The sequence below is a fragment of the Coenobita brevimanus genome, chromosome 1 (assembly GCF_032717465.1).
Source record: "Coenobita brevimanus isolate Jiangsu-jjx chromosome 1, ASM3271746v2, whole genome shotgun sequence".
Taxonomy (NCBI): domain Eukaryota; kingdom Metazoa; phylum Arthropoda; class Malacostraca; order Decapoda; family Coenobitidae; genus Coenobita; species Coenobita brevimanus.
Window position 1 is genome coordinate 60,016,490 of NC_136954.1, and position 19,785 is coordinate 60,036,274.

At 41.2% G+C, this 19,785-nt stretch overlaps 1 protein-coding gene and 1 non-coding gene across 2 annotated transcripts; both read right to left on the reverse strand.

The window, feature by feature from the left end:
- Nucleotides 1-22: 22 nt before the first annotated feature.
- Nucleotides 23-18,404, reverse strand: LOC145401370 (failed axon connections homolog). The gene is made up of 7 exons (XM_080273910.1): nt 18,389-18,404; nt 17,183-17,338; nt 16,084-16,216; nt 14,621-14,817; nt 9,819-10,024; nt 3,232-3,348; nt 23-1,940 (listed from the first exon to the last, which is right to left on the reverse strand). Exons 2-7 carry the CDS (start codon nt 17,335-17,337, stop codon nt 1,852-1,854), a joined length of 897 nt encoding a protein of 298 aa, XP_080130036.1. The 5' UTR covers nt 17,338; nt 18,389-18,404; the 3' UTR covers nt 23-1,851.
- LOC145390378 (5S ribosomal RNA) lies at nt 11,872-11,990 on the reverse strand. The gene has a single exon (XR_013895616.1). It is a non-coding gene; the product is annotated as a 5S ribosomal RNA (ribosomal RNA).
- Nucleotides 18,405-19,785: the final 1,381 nt, after the last annotated feature.

The following is a 19,785-nucleotide window of genomic DNA, read 5'->3' on the forward strand; positions in this document are numbered from 1 at the left end:
GTAGTATATATTTTTATATAACTATAGAATGTTCAAACTTGCACTGCATCTGAATTCACCCAAGTTTACAGTAGCTACCTTTCCTGTTATGTAATTATTAATAGTACTCTATATGCAGGTATGTTCAGCTTTAAAAAGCCAAGTTTTAAGTCACAGCTTAATATCACACCTGGCTGTCCTTCCTCCAGTAAAGCTGGCAGAGAAAATCATCCAAACAACTACATACAAAGGGTATAAGAATCCGCATTATGAAACCTTGCTATGCATGGTTGAGGACATGTAAAAAAAAAAAAAAAAAAAAAAAAAAAAAAAAAAAAAGACTTCCTATACGATTTAGTTACTGGCAAATATTTACATTACTCTCTCTCTCTCTTCCTCTACTTGATTTCTGTAGGTTTTCATAATGGAACTCTCCATCTTACAATATTCATTTTCTCCTAAGACCTCTCTCTCTTTTCTTTACTCTGCTAAAGTCTAAAATAACCATAGTGATGTCCTTAATTTATTTTAGCTTAACTTTTGAACATTCATAATCATAGCTCAGGGCCATCCCTGAAATTTCTTTTTAATATTATCTTATTTGTGGTAGGTGGGGGCACTCATCATCCACTCACTTGATGTAGTGCTGCCCTCAGGTGACTGCCCTTTCCTCTCTTCCTTCCAGGGTTGGGTCCAAGTACAGTACTTGTACTTGGTACTTGGACTTAAGTACAGTACAGTTTTTCATGTACAGTACTTGTAATTGGAGTTTTAAATTTTGGTTGTACTTGTATTTAGACCCTAAGTACTTGAAAAAATACCAAGTACAATCAAGTACATTATATTTAACAAAAATTTATATATTCAATTGGACTTATAAAGGTATTATTAAGCAGACTTAATATTCTGTCATACAAGAAATGGTTTGATTAATAAAGTGTACGTATATTCTAATACGCTACTTTCTACCATTAAAAACTTAACCTTTAGAATGTGACGATCATATAATTTCCATCTTCAGAATAGGAGCACTTTTGTATGGTATAAAGTACTTGTACTTAAGTACAATGACATGGACTTAAGTAAATTGAAAAAAGGCTGTACTTGTTCTTGAAAAATATCCAGGTATTTGGACTTGGACTTAAGTACAGTAGCCTGTACTTGGACCCAACCCTGCTTCCTTCCTCTTCTGTCTTTACTTCCTTCATTCCTTCCTCTTCCGTCTGCCTATGGGTGACTTTACACTCTCTTTTCTGTCTTTCTTTCCTTCATTATTTCATCTTCTGCCTATGGGTGACTCTACACTAAGTGACAAGCCAAATGGTTTCCTGTACACCGTGAAACCATTTACTATGCTGAGTGGTAACCATATAACCAAATTATGGTGCCTGGTGGCTTAGTGGGCAATTAAAGAGTTCCAATTGGATTGAGCCTGTGCAGGTTTATATCCAAAGGGTGGCTGGGGTTTATTGTTCACGTAATGCCACTCAGGGATGAGTGAAGGTGGTCACTCTCATCTTGAACGTCAGGACCAACTTGCCTAGCCCTGGGCTCCTACACTCCTCATGGGGCAACACAGGATTAGATGATGATGATAATCATAAATTGGTTGTAACAACTGTTTCTGTCAATCTGTATCACTATTCACCTGACGATCATATCCAGATGAGCCTGAGACTTCAGTATGATGTGATAATTCTTATCAAGTTTCCTTTATTCTCTATTTTTTCTTCTTAATTTCAGCTTTAGCACATTATCTTTACCTTATTTGGATCTCATACCTTTTCTTAGCTTTCCTTCCTCCATTTTTGCACTGCTTCTTTGGCATCATTTTTCTTCCCTTTTCCCTCCATTCTTGCTCCCCCCACACCTTCACTGGGGTGGGTTGAGGCACTTGTTCCAGTCTGGCCAGAACCTCTCCTTCACACGCTGGCAGTACTTGTGCAGATTCGGGAATTCTGCTGTTGAAGGATGTTTGCTTTAAGTACAGTACAGTATAAGTGAAAAATGAGGAAAAAAGAATGTGAATGAGGTATAATGCAATTACAGTATCGGTAGAAATGTCATATGCAGTAAAATGATTTTTTCATTGTACCGTACTGTTTATCATGGGTTCATAAGATCTTAAATTTATGTGGCATTTACAATTCTTCTAATACACAGAATATGCATGGCTTTTTCAGAGATAATACAATTATCATGCACATTACTGTCTAATCACCAGAATGATTATGTAGACTATGGAAAAATGTTATACAGTACTTGAAATCAACTGGCTCACTGCATAAAACACTAACTGAAAGTACTATATCGTAAGAAGGGCATCTACAATGCGTGTAATGACACTGTCTAACTATGTCATCTGCTATTTGCATCACTACCCCCACCTCCTGGGGTGCAGTGTTGCCAGAGTGCATGGGAGCCCGGCACCACCTTCAGTACAAGAAGTTAACCCTCATGATGGTGAAGTAAAAAAGACATACACGAATGATGCTTATTCATAATCAGCAACATTTGTTAAAGTTTCCGTAAATGAGGTGCATCAACGAAAATCTACCCTCGAAGACAACATATTTCATCATATACAGTGTGAGGTTATTCAAAAATTATTTGTGTGCAATCACAGAATTTTCACCTTTGTCTTGCCATTAGGTACAGTACAATAACTTTCAGATGTGGTGGCTCCATTCATGAGACAATCACTGTGCCTTCTGAGTGTACCTCATTTGCCACTCACTGTCTGGGGCACAGTATGGCAGTGAAACAAGATGATAAGTAATTTGGGTCATCATTTTTCTCAAGAGCTCCTGCACCTCAAATTTGCCACCCTGCACCCCTGCCAATTCAGTATCATTGGGTACAAACCAGCACAACCTGCATTTGTGAAAACTACTGTAGTTCTGTACACTGTATGTTCTTAAGCCATCTCAGGAAGTTGTATACTGATAACTTTGCCAAAAAATACTTAGTGCTGGTAGGATGCTTAAACCTTGTCAAAAGAATGGAAATGGGGAGGTGGGGGGGACTGTAGGCCTGCAAACACTACCCACTTTGCCAACAAGTAAACTTCTGTTTCTGTGAAATCAGGGACAGTGACATCTTTCACAGCCCTTACTGTTACAAATTGGGGATTCTTATTGTACATACCCAGTTCCTTCCTGGTAATTTTGCTTTTCCACCATGTGAATTATCTTGATCAAAGTGGCTGATGATGATGATGATGATACTAAAAATAATAAAAAAATTACTTACTGTCCAGCATCTTGAGGTAGGGGGAATTAGGCGAATTCCAAACAATCTGTGACAGCATTCCAAACACAGTGCAGTCAACCTCTGTGGTCTTGTCACCCATCAGATATGGCTTCTTCCCTGGAAATATGGGATGATAAGCAATGGATGAAAATGGGATACATCATTTCATCATTTCGTTTAATTTATAAAGGCTCCAATGTGCTTGCATGCATCGGCCTTGGTCACCTAATGGCAGCTCTTCATCCTGCTCGATTTTTGGTAGCCTCCCTATTCAGTCCCTTGTCCCGTAGGTCACACACGATGACCTCATTCCAGGTCTTTTTCAGTCTGCCTCTTGCAACCCTACCCCCGACAGTAACACTTCTCACCCTCCTCACCCAACAATCTGTTCCAGTTTGGGACAAAATCAATGACCATGCCAGCAATAACAATACAGTAATGTACAGTACACTGAACATGCACTGTGATCAAACATCACCTGATGAAGTTTACAACTGTGCCATAAACAACAACAACTGTAATAATACCCAACACATTCTGAAGCCTTATAAAATCAAGGTTTACAACCAAAGTAAAAGGAAATACCTACATGAAAAGAACCAATCAGTAATAATTTACAAACAAAACTGAACTACACAGCACCTGCAACACCACATTATCCTAAATCCACTCAGACACGAGAAACTACAGGTATTGTACAGCATGTGATCTAACTACACTAAACAATGTCTAATGAAATAAAAGGCAATAACTGAATTACTGAAGCTAGGATTACCTCTTTACTACAATAAACTGCTCACTATGCACTGCAGTTCTCAACACAACCTTTCTGGTGTTTGACTAATGACCATACTGTTCTTTTTAATTCTGGATACATAACCACTTTTTAGCACCCAGAGATACAAGGACAGCTATAACACATCATATTACACAAGAGTTATTGGTACTGTAGGATTAACATCATTTTACCATTACCATTCTCAACTTGAGTAAAACCCACAACCTTAACAGGTACTGCAATTAAATTAATAAAGCAAATCTTCAACACCAAAAAGGTATAAATGTTCAGCTACAACATAGTCAAACCACAACCTTATCTGCTCCCACCAAGAAAGTCCGATAATGCCTTGAGGTCCTGCCACCCCATTGTCAGTACTTCCGTCTGCGTGTGCCGCCCGACGCCTTGCATGTATGCCTGCCAGCTCAGGAGGCGTGACACAAGTGGTCGGTAGAAATAATGGAATGGCAGGACTGTCCCCCAGTTGGTTAGTTGTGACACTCCGTGGTTGTGGTCGTACACCCAACGCCACATTATGTTGCACCTGACGCATAGGATGACTGATTACACTATCTTGTTCAGTCTGTCTACCAAAGACAAGATTCCTAATCCCAAAGTTCAATCAAGGCAGCTACCACAATAATGCTTCCAAGCTTCTCTAATATCACCCTAGACATAATTCCCCATCATTTTAAGCCTCTCTACATAAGGTGCAGGTGTGGGGAAATAATATGATTCCACATTTTAGACAAACAGTTACAGGACTCTCTGCCCCTTTTCTACCACGGTGTATCATGACATCATTGTATACTTCCACAGCATTGGTGCAGATGCCAACATGAGGGTATCATATAGGTTCAATACCGCACTCCGAGTCACCTCCAACACATCACCTTAATAGTGTGGTACAGTACTGTTCCACGCTCAGTTTCTGTGGCATGCCACGGACATTATTTTTTGCGCAGTACACAGGTACCCTAATACAGTAATGTGGTATAGAAGGGATTAAGCAAAACAGTCATACTCAAGTTATGTGGTTAATGTGTTAACTTACGGTACTTTTTAATTAAAATCTGTTTAATTCCAGTAACTGAAACCCATACTTAGACTTAAAGTTTTAATCTCATCCCAAACCTAACCTCCACTTCCCCCCTAAGAACTGTTACAACCAAACATGCTGACCGATAAGATTTTTAAAGACACCCTACTAATCAAGCCATGAAATTTGGCATAAAACAACAAGCTGTGGCAATCCGATGGCTGGCTTGGTGCTGGGGGTGGGAGAGATCCCAAACTGAGTTGAGGTTGGGACTGGCCTCCAACTCCTCTCCACCTCCATTACGTAGTGATGGTATCAGGAAACCCTTGGTCACTTGTTGTTTTATGCTTTTCTAATGTCACTTTTATATAATATGCCAGTATATACCGTATTTCGTGGCATATTAGATGCTACGGTGTGAAAGACGCACCCTAATTCTGGAAGAACAGTTCTGAGAAAAAAAGTATGTCTCAACCAAGACTGCAGTAAAGTTGCTCGATATGAGTAGTTTTCACTCAAATACACACTCACCTTTCAGAATCTCTTTTCAGTACTGTATACTGTACCTGTATTTGGCATCTCTATTTTTATGTAAACGAGGGGTACATGACAAGAAAACTAACAAACAACCCCTTCCTTACGAAAGTTACCTGTTCCACAATACCATCTTAACACTGTTTATGTTTATGAAGTCCACTTTCAGAATCTCTATTCAGTACTGTATATGTCTTTGGTTTCTTAAATATTTTTATGTAAAAGAAGGGTACGAGACAAGATAACAAACAAACAACCCATTCCTTACAAAAAGTTACTTCCTATCACAATGCCATCTTAACACTATGTTTATGAAGTCCAATCAGTGTTGCCAAGTGGAAATTCTATCAATCCACTGGACCGTATATACAGCGAGCGCTCACATAACATGCGAATTTTGTACCCGGAAGGTCTCACTTTATGAGAATTCCACATTATAGGGCCTTATGTTTACATGTTAAAGCCTACCCCAAGTTCGCCTTTTGGGGCAATTTTTTTTTTTTTTTTTTCCAGAATATAACAATAGTCTCCTCTGTAACAAGCAGCCTCGAAAGAACCATTAGGTCTATTGCTGTTTGCATTCCTTTGTACCCCTTTGTTCCTAATAAAGACTTCATTACATACAAACACTGGAGGATCCCTCACCTCGATTGGATGAGGTTGTGGCCTTGCTGGGGGGAGGTGGAGTGGGGCTCCATGGCCAAAAAAAAGACAAAAGATCACACTGAGCACATGTGGAGCCAGAGCGCGGGGAGAGGGTAGGTTCAACTGGGACAGGAATGCTCAGTGGACCGTGAGGACATGCCACGAAGGCACATGACAACCATACGTCATAGGTTGATAAAACCTGCGCTATGACTATCACAGGCTGCATTATGTCTGTTCTCACCGCATTATGACTGAACCATAATTTGGGGTTTCTGGCTGCATTATGTCTATCATCGCTATGATTCTCAAAAAAATGGGCTGTTACCTCCGCCCACATAATGTATCATTTTCACTGCGAATAAATTTGGCCACCCTTTGCGGGATTAGGGCGTCAGGCTATAGATAGATAGAATAAATTTGGGCATCAAATTTTGCCTTCTGTAGTACCGTATGTGAGTTTTGCACTGTAGGATCACACATTATATGAGCGCTGACTGTGTGTGTATAAAATATATATATATATATTATATATCGGTAGGGATAGGCCAGTCCTGCAGTGGATACTCAAACGGCTGATGATGATGATGATGATGATATATATATTATATATATATATATATATATACAAACACACACACATACATACACACACACACACTTGTGTGTGTATATATATATATATATATATATATATATATATATATACTGTATGTGTGTGTGGGGGGGTAGGTGGGGCACTTACCATCCACTCACTCGCTGTAGTGCTGCTTTGGGTGTCTGCCCTTTCCTCTGCCTATGGGAGACTTTACACTTTTTCTTTCCTTCATTCTTTCCTCATCCTTCTGCCTACAGGTGGCTCTGCACTGAGTGACAAGCCAAATTGTTTCCTGTACACCAGGAAATCATTTACTACGCTGGATGGTATTCATATAACCAAATTATGGCGCCTGGTGCTCCAATCAGATTGAGCCTGTGTAGGTTTATATCCAAGGGGTAGTTGGGGTTTACTGCTCATGTAATGCCACTCAGGGATGTGTGAAGCTGGTCACTCTCATCTTAAATGTCAGGATCAACTTGCTTGTCCCTGGGTTCCTACGCTCCTCATGGGACGACATAGGATTGAATGACCATTTTGAATGCCTGATGAATGGGAATTGAGACTTTAGGGTGTGTGCAGAGAAGGAATGCAGTACCAGGAAATGTGACCCTTGCACAGGTGAAGAACACCAAGAAGTTGCTGAAAAATGGGAAAGCAGCTGGGGATGATGAGGTGTCTGCAGAGAAGATTAAGTGTAGTGGGGAGAGCAGATTGAAGTGCTTGTTGGATATATGTAAGAAGGCAATGGATGAGTGAAACTGCCAGCAGAGTGGTAAAATGCTGTGACTGTACTCCTGTACATAGAAGAAGGTGAGCGAAGCGAGTGCAAGAATTATCATGGCATAAGTTTGCTGAGTGTTGTAAGAAAGGTATATGTAACAATTATTATAAAGTAAGAGAGATATCAGAAGTCCTAGTGAGTGATGAACAGGGTGGCCTTAGGGGTGGCAGAGGCTGTGTGGATCAAATACTGTACTTACACTGAGACATAGTGGAGATGGCTTGTGAGGACTATAAGGTGTTCATAGCATTTATGGTTCTGGAAAAAGCATACAACAGAGTAGACAACGAAAGATTGTGGAAGGTTTTCCGTATGTACAGTGTAAATGGTAAGTTGCCAGGTGCCATCAAGAGTTTTTATGATAGTAGTGAGGCATGTGTAAGGGTAAATGGGCATCTAAGTGAAAGGTTAACGATCAGTGTAGGCGTGCGACATGGTTGTGTGATGTGCCCATGGTGGTTCAATATATATAGGATAGGGTAATGAGAGATGTAAAAACACGAGTAATGGACAGAGGGAAGGCATTGGTAATGAATGGTGGTGGATGGAATATCTCAAATTTGTTGTTGGCTGATGATGCAGTGCTACTTGCAAATACCGGACAAGAGCTTTTTTTTTTTTTTTTTTTTTTTTTTTTTTTTAAATGCTACTCTGGGCAAAGGCTGAGGGCCTATTTCTTGGGGGCAGTTGCCTATCCCAAGGCCCAGTAGTCCTCCTACACCTCCACATGTCACCACTTGGGCGCTAACACCCACCGTCCATATTGAATACAGTGTACATGCTAGGGCTGTCTCATACAGGACTGGTGTATTGGTATTAGCGGGGGTACTTTTATGACATGTCGGCGGGTCATCTGGTAGATCAGGAAAGTCTGCTTTTAGGAAATTCAAATCCTTAAACTGTTCCCTGCCCCAGCCGAGATTCGATCCTGGGTCCATTAGGACTGCAAGCCGCCTCTCTACCGATTCAGCCAGAGTTTTGCTGATGTCTGTGAGTGTCACGCCCTGAGAGTAAATGTTGAAAAGAATAAAATGATGGTAATCGACAGAGAGAAGGTGACTCCCACTGTGATGTTACTGTGAATGGAAAGAGACTGGAGCTGGTGAAAGTGTTCAAATACCTGAGTACAGTGATAGTGACGAGAGGAAAATGTGCAAATGAAGTGGAAAGCAGAGTGACAAGGGAGGAAGGTAGCTGGTGCTATGACGGCCTTGATAAGAAACAGAGGCATGAGTGTTGCAGCTGTGCGAGGCTTACGTGCAGGAATGTTAGTGCCAACTTCAACGTATGCATGTGAGACTATGGTGTCACATGAAAATGAAAAGTCAAGAGTGACAGCAGTGGAGATGGGACTACTGAGGAATGTAGATGGAGTACAGAGAGTGGATAGAATATGAAATAATGTAGTTCATGAAAGATGCAGAGTGAGTAGTCTGTGGACACCAGCACCGAATAGAGTGTACTGACATGGTATGGTCATGCGGAGAGAATGGATAACAACAGAGTGGTGAAAAAGGTATATCTGAGCGAATCTGAAGGAGGGAGGAGGCAAGGTAGCCAAGGAGAAGGTGGAGGGATATGGTGGATGAGTGTGTGAGGAAGAGAGGTAAGGAAGTCAGTGAGGCTAGAGGCTGACAAGAGATCAAGCTGACTGGATGAATGTCGTGAGAAGAGCATGATCAGGGATTTGGCACCCCTCTTTTAAGTGACAGCGTCAGGACTGACTCTATTGGATACGTTTATGTGAAGCTACACAATGTGATGGAAGTTTTGGGTGCATCAAATAGAGCCAGGATTCCAGGGGCTTGAATGATGAGTGAATGGAAGTGTGGCCCACTGGACTGGGCTGTCTGGATGTTGGTACTCCTCACCCTGCCCCAGGGTGGGAAGGGATGTCCAGATAACAATGATGTTATATATGCAGTATATATACATATATAGAGATATATAAAAGCTTTACCTTATGTCTTTTTATGGGATGAGGCTCAAGTGTCATAACACTGCACCTCTTCTCACTGTTTATCAGAGATCTGTGCAACTGGGAGCCTAACTATATTCCTAGATATGAGTTATGTTGGGCTCCACACTTTGCATCATTGGGTTTTTGAAAATTACTACTTCCTCTCATTTTTTAATTATAATGAAGTGGATCAATATGTATGTCCACAACTGTAATTGTGCACTCAATAGCAGACACTGCCACACTTACCTAAATAATGGGACAGAGCCATGAGGTCCTTCCTACCCATCTCCTCGATATCAACAGTCTGGTGCCTCCCCATGCCTTGGAACCACAACACTTGTTTGACTTTCTTGACGTAATGTCCCATAATGAATCTGGACCAGTAGGGAAACTCCATGCAGTTGAGAAGAGGCATACCACGCTCTATGACATACCTCCAGTGAGCTATGGCCCTGCAGGGTGGGAAGGGAAAAGCGAGCTTTATACTTCAAGCTAGCGCTAGTTATACAGGTACTCCTCAGCCTTGTCTTGCTTAAAGATGTTTCGTATCTCTGTTCATTAAAGTCATTCACAGCTCATAAATAGTTGATTAAAAGTCAAAAATTTTATTTTCTTAAAGTTAAGCTTATCATTCATTAACCTAGTGCCAGAAATGTGGGCATAACAAAGGTTCATAAATAGTTGCTTAAAAGTCAAAAATTTTAATTTTTTAAAGTTTAAGCTTACAGCCCATTAACCTACGGCCAGAATGCGGGCATCACAAAGTTATCCTTCACATTCCTTTGTGTTTGCAAGTCTCTTAATGATATGTGAGGAGTAACTGTACTTGACCAACATGTATCATGTAATTGGGAAGGCAGCACAATCTAATACAGTGCAATGTAAGGTACTATTTTTTCAGAAGCAGTGCATACAAGAAAGCTTTTACATACCTGTTCATTCTGAGGACTAACAAAATCATTTACTTTTGATACACATCTGCTTGCTTTATGATGCAGTTGATGTTGCTCTCTGATTATACTGCACATTCCAAGGGACATTCACATGGGTCAAAAGTGGCTGGTTATAGTAAAAGGGTCTACCTAAATCTCTCTCTCTCTCTGTTTCTCAACATACCATGCTTTAAAGATTTAAAAATGAGTGACAATAACAAGTGAAATATGAAAAAGCAGAGGATGAGGGTTGAGGGGAATGCCCCCGCCCAGCCAGTGCACCAATGATGTTACATCAATGTTTGTGCAGGACATGGCTGGGTGGGTCCTCCCGACTGCAATCACTATTTTCTTGTTTTTTACCTCCTGTCGGTTACTGTATTGTTGCAGGGGCACCTCACATGTATGACTCCATCTTGCAGTCCCCATTCTTGTATACTCTACAGTGCCAACTATCAACATCAAACAAAAGCTACTGCTTTTATGCTACAGTAATCCCTCATTTATCCGGACATGCAGTATCCGGACCTGTTCATTACCTGGATACTGGACCTTGGCTCTATTAAACCATCCGAATTTACTTGCCATTATCCGGATGTAAAAGTCCCCAGAAACTTCAGCTGGCCAGCCGACATGTTGGGCTCTAGCCGTGCGCAGGAAATAGGCTGTAACCCACAACCTGAGCTAAGATGTCCATCTGCCCCTGTACTGTGGTCAGAGTTGCACCCTGGTCTGATCACTCCCTACAAACCTCCAGCACCCAAGTAATACCGACTGTAATCCACAAGTGGTGTCAAAATATCCGTACGCATCCCCACTGGATGTCCAAATTCATGAGGCCACCGGTATTAGTCTTTCCCAACTGCCACTGCACATCTAACAGAGACCGCAAGTCAAAAGTCAGGTGAGAGCGCCTGACTGCCTCTACACCAAACGTCCAAAGTCGCCCGAATACTGGGAGTTGTGTTTCCCATTAGCCAATGTGCATGTAAGACAGACCACAAGCCACAAGTCAGGTGAAAACGTCCATCCGCCTAGTGACAAAAGGGTGAAAATCCTGCCCACAGCCTCACTTCTCCCCCTCTCCCATCCCTCCTCCATACCCTCCCATGCTTCCCGCCTTGCTAGCCAGGTCTCCCAGCTCCCCTCTCACTTCCTCAGTCCCTCCCCTCCTTCACGCTGAATGCACAGACCTATGACTTTTTAAAGTTTTTGGCAAGTTATTCAAATACTACTGGTCGTATCATCCATCCATCCATCCATTGCCAGACGCCATGTATCCCAAATGGGGTGGTCAAGGGCTTAGAGTTAATTGTTTTACAGGGAGGGGCACTAATCCTCCACCAACCCCACTTGACACGTAGGGATGCCAACAGCATCTGGTGTTCCCAGGCGGTCACCCATCCAAGTACTAACCAGACCCAACGTTGCTTAACTTCGCTGATCGGACGGGAAACGGTGTACTCAATGTGGCATGGCCGTTGGCTGGTCGTATCATAATTCCATGAAATCCACGAGAAAGCTCATGAAATTCTGCAACTAGACTCTTGCAAGGTGCAGGCAAAATGTTGCACTATGATGGTGGGAATTTATATGAAGCTAAGTTTTACTCTTAAACACTGTTTATTCTCACTGCAGTTTTGTTATTTTACTCATCAGTTTTCTGTATTTTAACTGGCATATCTTATCGTACAAAAACCAGTGAAGATGATGGCATACCATTTCTACCAATAACACCAATTTCCGGTAGCATATTTGGCCGTGGAATTTTTTCCTTATTTTGTGCTCAGGGAGTAGCTATCACTCATGTTGCAAAGATAACTGATTTTCCAACTGTCTTCAGGTTTTTTGTTGATTTTTGTTATTTATGCATTGTTTTCTTGGTGTTTAGCATTAATATGGCTATTCCTATGTGTGTTTTGATGTCTCAATATGGCAAAATGACTCGAAAACTGCCAAAATTTGGAGGGGTACTGCATATTTTTTTTTTTTAATAGTTTTCTTGGTGTTTAGCATTACACTGGATATTTCTGTTTGTCTTTTGATGTCTGCATATGGTAGACTGACCTGAAAACAGGGCAAAAATTGGGAGGAGTACTGTACATACAGCAGTGTATAGCTAGGGTGTTTTTTGGTTTTCAGTGTGATATTTGCGTGGTTTTCTTGGTGTTATAAATTACTTTCGATATTTCTGTGTGTGTTTTGACCTCTAAATATGCCTTAATAACTGGAAAACACTGCCAAAGTAAGCAAAGGTACTTTACAAGTAGGTTAGGTATACAGTACATTGGAGATTGGGTATAGGTAGGGTCCGGGTATAGTACGGGGGGGGGATATTGTTCATTATCCAGAAATTGCCACTACCCGGACATGCCTTTGGCTCTTATTACATCAGATAACTGAGGGACTACTGCATACTGTGCTTTGATAACTATGCACCAGGGGTAAATGCTGATCACCTACCCTGAACCCCATGGATATGACATGCCTTTCAGAGAACATTTTCAGTTGTCTGAAGCAGCGCTCCAAACCTTGTATAATTTTTCAAAATTTCCATATTTCCCTACAACCCAAAGCACGCATCTTGACAAGTGGCCACATATGGGGTGAATCAACCTTTGTCTGCTAACTTGAGCACTTCTTGGCCAAAACATGTTCCTGCAATTAAATGAACGGTGTCTTTAACCCATCACTACACGTGAATGAGTGCACCTTGAGTTTTCCAGTGTTTCACTGAAAGTTGAAAGGGTGATTTGTGAATGGATTTTTATTAACCCTAAAGTCCGTTCATCATTGATCGATGTGTTTTCAATAAGGTACATTCTGTTAGATCCACATCGATTTAGTAGAAGCCACAAAAAACTGGGGAGAGGTTGCCATGCCTATTTGATGACGTATATGGAAGTTAGCAAATGGGAACAACAATATCTGGTGGTGTCTGGCATGACTAGTCCCCCTCGATGTGGTGGGAGGCCCCCCCCCCTTTGGCCATCTCTCTCCACCTCCCTCTGCCCCACTGGATCCTCCTCTCACTGTCTCCTCCCACCCTCTCCATACCATTGTGGGGGTGTGTAGCAGGCATATTCCCTCCCTATTGAGGCCCCCCACCCCCCGTCCACCTCCCTGGGCCCCCCCTACACGCACTCCACTTCCCTCTGCCCAACAGGTTCATCATCTGTCATCTCCCACCCAAATAATGCAAGCCAAACACCACATCATTGCGTCACTTACAGGCTATTACCCTCAACCTGTTTTATGCAATGGAATGTACATTATATCTGTTATTAACTATTTAAGTAAGGTTATTAGCCACAGAATATTAGTTTCTTTGTATACTTAACCCATTTTCCATCATTTTTGATGCACACTCATACAGCTTGTTTCATGCCTAGGCATATGTTGCATATTGATTTTGGTGATTTTTGAAAGGTTATGTGGCAAACAATAGGTATATGCCAAAATTTTCCTATTTTCGTCCAGACACAAGGGGTAACTATTATAATATTTGACGGTTGATTGTGCAGTAACCATTAGGTCTATGGGACTGAGATTGGCATTTCAGGTGTGTAAATTCAAGCTCTTCAAATTGTTATGAGAAAATTTTACCTCAGCGAAAGTTTAAAAACCAATGCTTTTTTGCGGCTGGGGTGACAGTCGGTCCTGAAGATTTGCGGACTCTAGGGGTTAATGTATGGTAAATATATCTATAAAATTCTTTAAGTGAAACAGGTACACTTTCCCCACACTTCCTGCACCAATGATATCCTGTCTGACAGGCATGCCATATCCTAGAGTATAAAATGTACTACATACAGTAGCTAAGCTTTATGTCTACATCACTCAAAGGGTGTTGCAGAAGTGGGTGTTATTGCTTACCTTTTGGCTTGAGGACATTAATTATGTTTGATGCTTGCCCTCTCTACACTTTTATTCAACTGTGCAGAGATTATCTGAACTGGAGGAGGGGTTATATTTAGCTATTAAAAAAAAAAAAAAAAAAAAAAAAAAAAGTGGTAGCAAGAACAGTACTCTATAAAATTCTAGAGGGATGTCTAAGGTTGAAGGGTTTATTTTTATCTGACTACTAAAGTAGGAGGTACTCAATCACTGCCTTACCACAACAAATGCTCATCCACCATGACTCTCATAGCGGTGGCCACAGCTCGTTGCTCGGCAGTGAGGTGACCGCTGAAGTCCTTGCCAAACTGTTGCCCTAGCCTCTCTATGATCAATTGGGAGTCCGCTATGTCCTCACCATTCAGGGTGATCCATGGGGCCTTTCCTTTAGGGCCCATAGGTTCATCATAGTCAATCTGTGACAACCATGGGAAATAAAAGGCAGGTGTGAATACCGTACAATAAGCCCACTATGTATGTTGCCTTTTCTGATATTCTTTTTGTATCAACTCCTTTAGCAGAAATATTTCACAGTTTACTCTTGCAACCTCCAGATGACTATACAGTATTCAGCTTAGACTTTTCAAACTGGTGAGGTACATGTAACTTTAAAATCTTTTCACTAGAGGAGATTCCTCTGAAGTTGCATAAAATCTTCTGGTGGTGGCTTGATAATAACTAAAGATGACAATGTAGCAAGGTCATATGCACAGTAAAGCACAAAAATATTGTTTATGGAATATTGCTGAAGGTCCACTGACACCTATACAGCTAATTTTCCTATTCCTGCAGTTTCACTGCTAGTTTTAAAAGAAAATGTAATTTCACACATAAAGATGGTAAATATTTAAGCTACTGAAGATATAAAGTTTACCATTTAAAAAAGTATTTGTAAACCTATTTTTATTGATATAATACTAAATAAACCTTGAAGATAAAGAAAATACTAAATAAACCTTGAAGATAAAGAAAATACTAAATAAACCTTGAAGATAAAGAAAATACTAAATAAACCTTGAAGATAAAGAAAAGGCTTATCCATCCATCCATCATCTAATCCTATGTTGCCCCATGAGAAGCGCAGGAGCCCAGGGCTAAGAAAGTTGGACCAGGCATTTAAGATGAGAGTGACCTGCCTCACTCATCCCTTGGTGGCATTATGTGAGCAATAAACCCCATCCACCCCTTGGATATAAACCTTCACTGGCTCAATTCGATTGGAGCACCTTTATTTCCCACTAAACCACCAAGAGCCAAAATTTGGTTATATGGTTACAACCCAACGTAGTAAATGGTTTCCTGGTGTACAGGAAACCATTTGGCTTGTCACTCAATGCAGAGTCACCCACAGGCAGAAGGAAGAGGAAAGAATGAAGGAAAGAAAGCCACCAAAGGGAGTGTAAAGTCACCTGCAGCAGAAGAAAGAGGAAAGAATGAAGGAATTACTCATGTAATTCCCCAGCACTCAGTGTCCGCAACCTCAAGGCTCCTATGGCAGCTAAGTAAGAGGGATGGTGAGAGACTATGACCGAGATTTCATTTTTTCCGACTGATGTCTCAAAGATATCAGAGAGCTGTAGTCTTATCTTTAAACCTTTATGAACACATCAAACAGGGTCAGCTTGATGATGAATAGAAAATAAATGTAAAACAAATAAATGATTAGTAAGCAAAAGTCATACCTGGTATGGAATGTCTGCCATTCGTAGGTACATCTCCAGCTTGACAACGAACGGTGACAGGTTGGGACAGAACTTGCCTCGTTTGAACATATGAAGAACCACCACATCCTTCCCAGCACTGTCCCATTTCTTCCTGTAACCACCAGAACATTTTTTCTTTTTTTTTTTACTCCTGTTAGAGTAATAAAATACAGTACACAAAACATCTGTAATATGACTGTAAACTTAAAAACATTTTGTAACACTGGAAACAACACTTCAAAATAACCTAACAATTGCAAATTCTGATATTAAGAAGAGAAAGTGGATTGAGTTGCAGCATAAAAGGAAAATATTTCATGCAGACAAGTACACAATCAATGGATAAGACAATATATTTAATTAGATAACAATTTACTAATTAATTTTCTTGGGTTTGAAGGATGAATGATGGATGTATCATACGTACCATTTACCTGTGTAAATTTTGCTGATAACTCCTGTCTTAAGTTTTCCCTTTATTTCTGGTATTTAACTATTTGCAGTAAGAATCAGCGCTTAGTGAAAATCATTATTTTATTGTTAAATTTCCTTTCTTCAACGCCTAACCACACAGAATACACAAATATGCCACTGGGTTGGTATAACAGACAGAAGCAACATTTTACCATAAACTAAGATGTATGTACTAAAAAATCATTTTATACTAAATCACCTTAGAACACCACAGAAAGACTGAAAATGCTCACAAAACTACGGTAAAATATCTTCTGGTGCTTTGAGGGAAAAATACCGGCCATGCACTTCTTGCCTATCATAAAGTAGATTAGCACATGATTCTCCAAAATTATTGAGTACTGGCAGCATAGTGTCTAGTATGACATAAATAAAAATACTGTACAGTACTGTATTCAGATTTGATCTCAGAGTCTTTGACTGTGTAGTTACAATTCAGGTACAGTACTGTATTTATAATGTATCCTTAAGGAACAATGCAGCTTTCATAGATAATTATTAGCATAATTCACCGGCAATTTAGCATAAGGGCTCAGCTTGGTGGAAAGGATGCTTAAAAAGGAATAACTGTATACACACACCCCAACCACTTATACTGCTGTACCTCAGCTTCTGCCTCCTGATGTAACTGTTGACCTTGATGGCTCCAATGATAACCACAGCAGTGACAGCCAGTGGCTTGTTCTTGCTCCACAGCCACTTGACCCCACGCACCACCAGGCTGCCTGGACCACATTCAGTCAGTGCCACCAGTGCCATTCTGTGTCAACCAAAAGGCACATTTGTATTAATACGGACAAATGTTTGTTGACAATCTCCTGCCACCGCTGTGTCCTTCCCTCCATACTGTACTTATTCTTTTCTGAACATTACAATGTCCTTCCTTCTCATACTCTTCTGTGATGTGCTTTGCATTGCTATTACGAATTTATTTTAGGTAACATCTTCCACTGCCACAGTTGGCTGGCAAATGCCATCGAACTTTTGATTGTGATAGTACATTTGAAAATAAAATGGGCGTAAACTAATCTAAGCTGGTGTAACCAAAGACAAGTGAGGAATAGCATAACTGCTTGGAGCTGGATTGCAGGCTTTTACACTGGTGCCTCTGCTATGCCCAACCTACCCAAAGTCACCTAACTTCTGTCCACTACTTCTACTCCCTAACTGAACTCCAGTCCCTGAGCTGTCCGTTATTGAAAAAATCCTCTCTCGTCCACAGTGTGCAGTTTCACAACACCCTCTCTATTCACTCTCCCAAGCCTGCCCCAGTACCTCTTTTTTTTTTTTCTATCACCTTGTAGTTTTTCCTTCTCACAGCTTCTGTCTTCCTTGTTCCAGACAAGACACGGTCTTTGTCCATTTTCTCTTTCCTGACATGGATACCTTCTGCTAATTTTTCTTTTTTTTAAAGATGATACTGTATTGACAATTCATACATCCTGTGATGCTCCTCTACATCAGTGACCTATATTCAGGATTTCTCCTTCAAAGCTGGACATGTCACAACTTCATAATGTCCTTGGTGCAGAGCTCTGACGTGTCCTAGCTTCTGGCACTGAACTTGTCAGGGTTTCTTAACCTCTTGCTAGTGATCTTTAACAGTACATGGCTTTCCTGTTCCCAAAACACTTTACCTGCCTGGCTGCCCTTTCAAGTATGAGTATGGTACAGTACTGTACAACTGATAATAGATATAAATTCACTCCCACCTTTTATTTTCCTTTATTTTCTCTCCCTCTTTAGCCCCCCCCCCCCCTGGCTCATGCACCTCCAGTGTTGGCATGACATGGCAACAAGTCAAACTCACTCTGTGAACACTGTTGTTTATCTGCAACATGACTCTTCTGGTGCTGAAGGACACTTTCACGTAGTGGAGCCTGAATGACTGGGCGGTGGAGCTGCCCAGTTAGTTACACAAATGTACCCTCAAACCCCCCCCCCCTTCCCCTGAGGTGTGAATGGTGGACTGTGGAAGAAGGACAACGTCTGCCTTCAGTCCACTGGGTTCAATCTCAGATGAGCCTGGGGTCGCAACTACTATTAGTACAGTACTACTACTACTACTACTATTATTATATTTATTATTAATATTACTGAGTCCTCTTCTCCACTCACTAGGCCAAAGGGCCTGCTGATCATCTTGGGAGGCATATACATATACTGTACCTCACTTATTCCAGCTGTCGTACACCTGGCCTTCTTTCAGCCTAATGTTGCTACTCATCCCTGTGCCCCTCATCCCATCAGTTGACATAGTGTGGCTGTTATCAGAATGCACACTAGCCACACAGGCCCAGCAAGCCACCTATACTGTGTGGACTTGTTGCCAATGGTGTGCCAGTACTGAGAAAATCACCAACCACTTACCTAAGGTCCCCATCTCTACTGTGACCTTTTATATTCTTCAGCAGAAAATATAAAACCAGACATAACCTTCCCATTCAAAGTATTACCATTGCCAGTTAGCTGATCTTTCATTTCAGAACAGCCACAGTATTATTCTTGATTAGTCACAACTAGCGATCTAATATTTAAGGGCTTGAGGGATGCAGCACATACAATGACCCTGTGCCCTAGTGATGTAAACTAGAGCTGGCTACATTTCTGGACAAGTCATATATGTATCTCACAACATATTGCTGTAACTGAGGGTCATCATCACTTCCCCCCAACTCCCAAGAAGGTGTGAAGAGACAGACTGAAAACTTCCACAGATGTCAGGCAGTTATGCATGAATGGGTGGTGGAAGTGGAATCTCAAGCACCACAGCACTAAGTGTTTTATGGTATCTTCAACCCAGGGACCCCAATAGCACCAAGGATGTGCTGTCATATCCATCTGGTACAAGTGACTTGCAAAGGCTGTGTGACTCAATCACAACCTTGTGATGGCATCATCAGCATCCCAGCAGGGGTGATGAGTGTGTCTGGGAGGTCAGATACAGTTTGCATTCGAGTACAAGATGCAGGGCACTATGTGCGAAACCAGGAATGCAGGTGGGTCAGGAACCACTGAGGCTGCCATGCCAGAGGTCAATGCCTGTCTTGCTGCTGCATCATCAATCTCAGTACAATGTATGGTATGATAAAGGCTGTGAAGCGCAATCCACTGAAGGTGAAAGTGTCAGAGGAGAGGGAAAGGTAAAGAAATTTACCAAAATGGTGTGGACTAGAATGACATGAGACCCTGGACAGTAGTGAGGTC

Bases quoted from the DNA above. Each gene is read 5' to 3' on its own strand.
- LOC145401370 (XM_080273910.1), bottom strand. From the start codon at position 17,337: ATGGCACTGGTGGCACTGACTGAATGTGGTCCAGGCAGCCTGGTGGTG. The intron at 10,025-14,620 runs GTAAGGCAGTGA...CCCACCCTGCAG, and splicing joins GTGGATGAGCATTTGTTGTG to GGCCATAGCTCACTGGAGGT. The intron at 3,349-9,818 runs GTAAGTGTGGCA...CCATATTTCCAG, and splicing joins GGCTCTGTCCCATTATTTAG to GGAAGAAGCCATATCTGATG.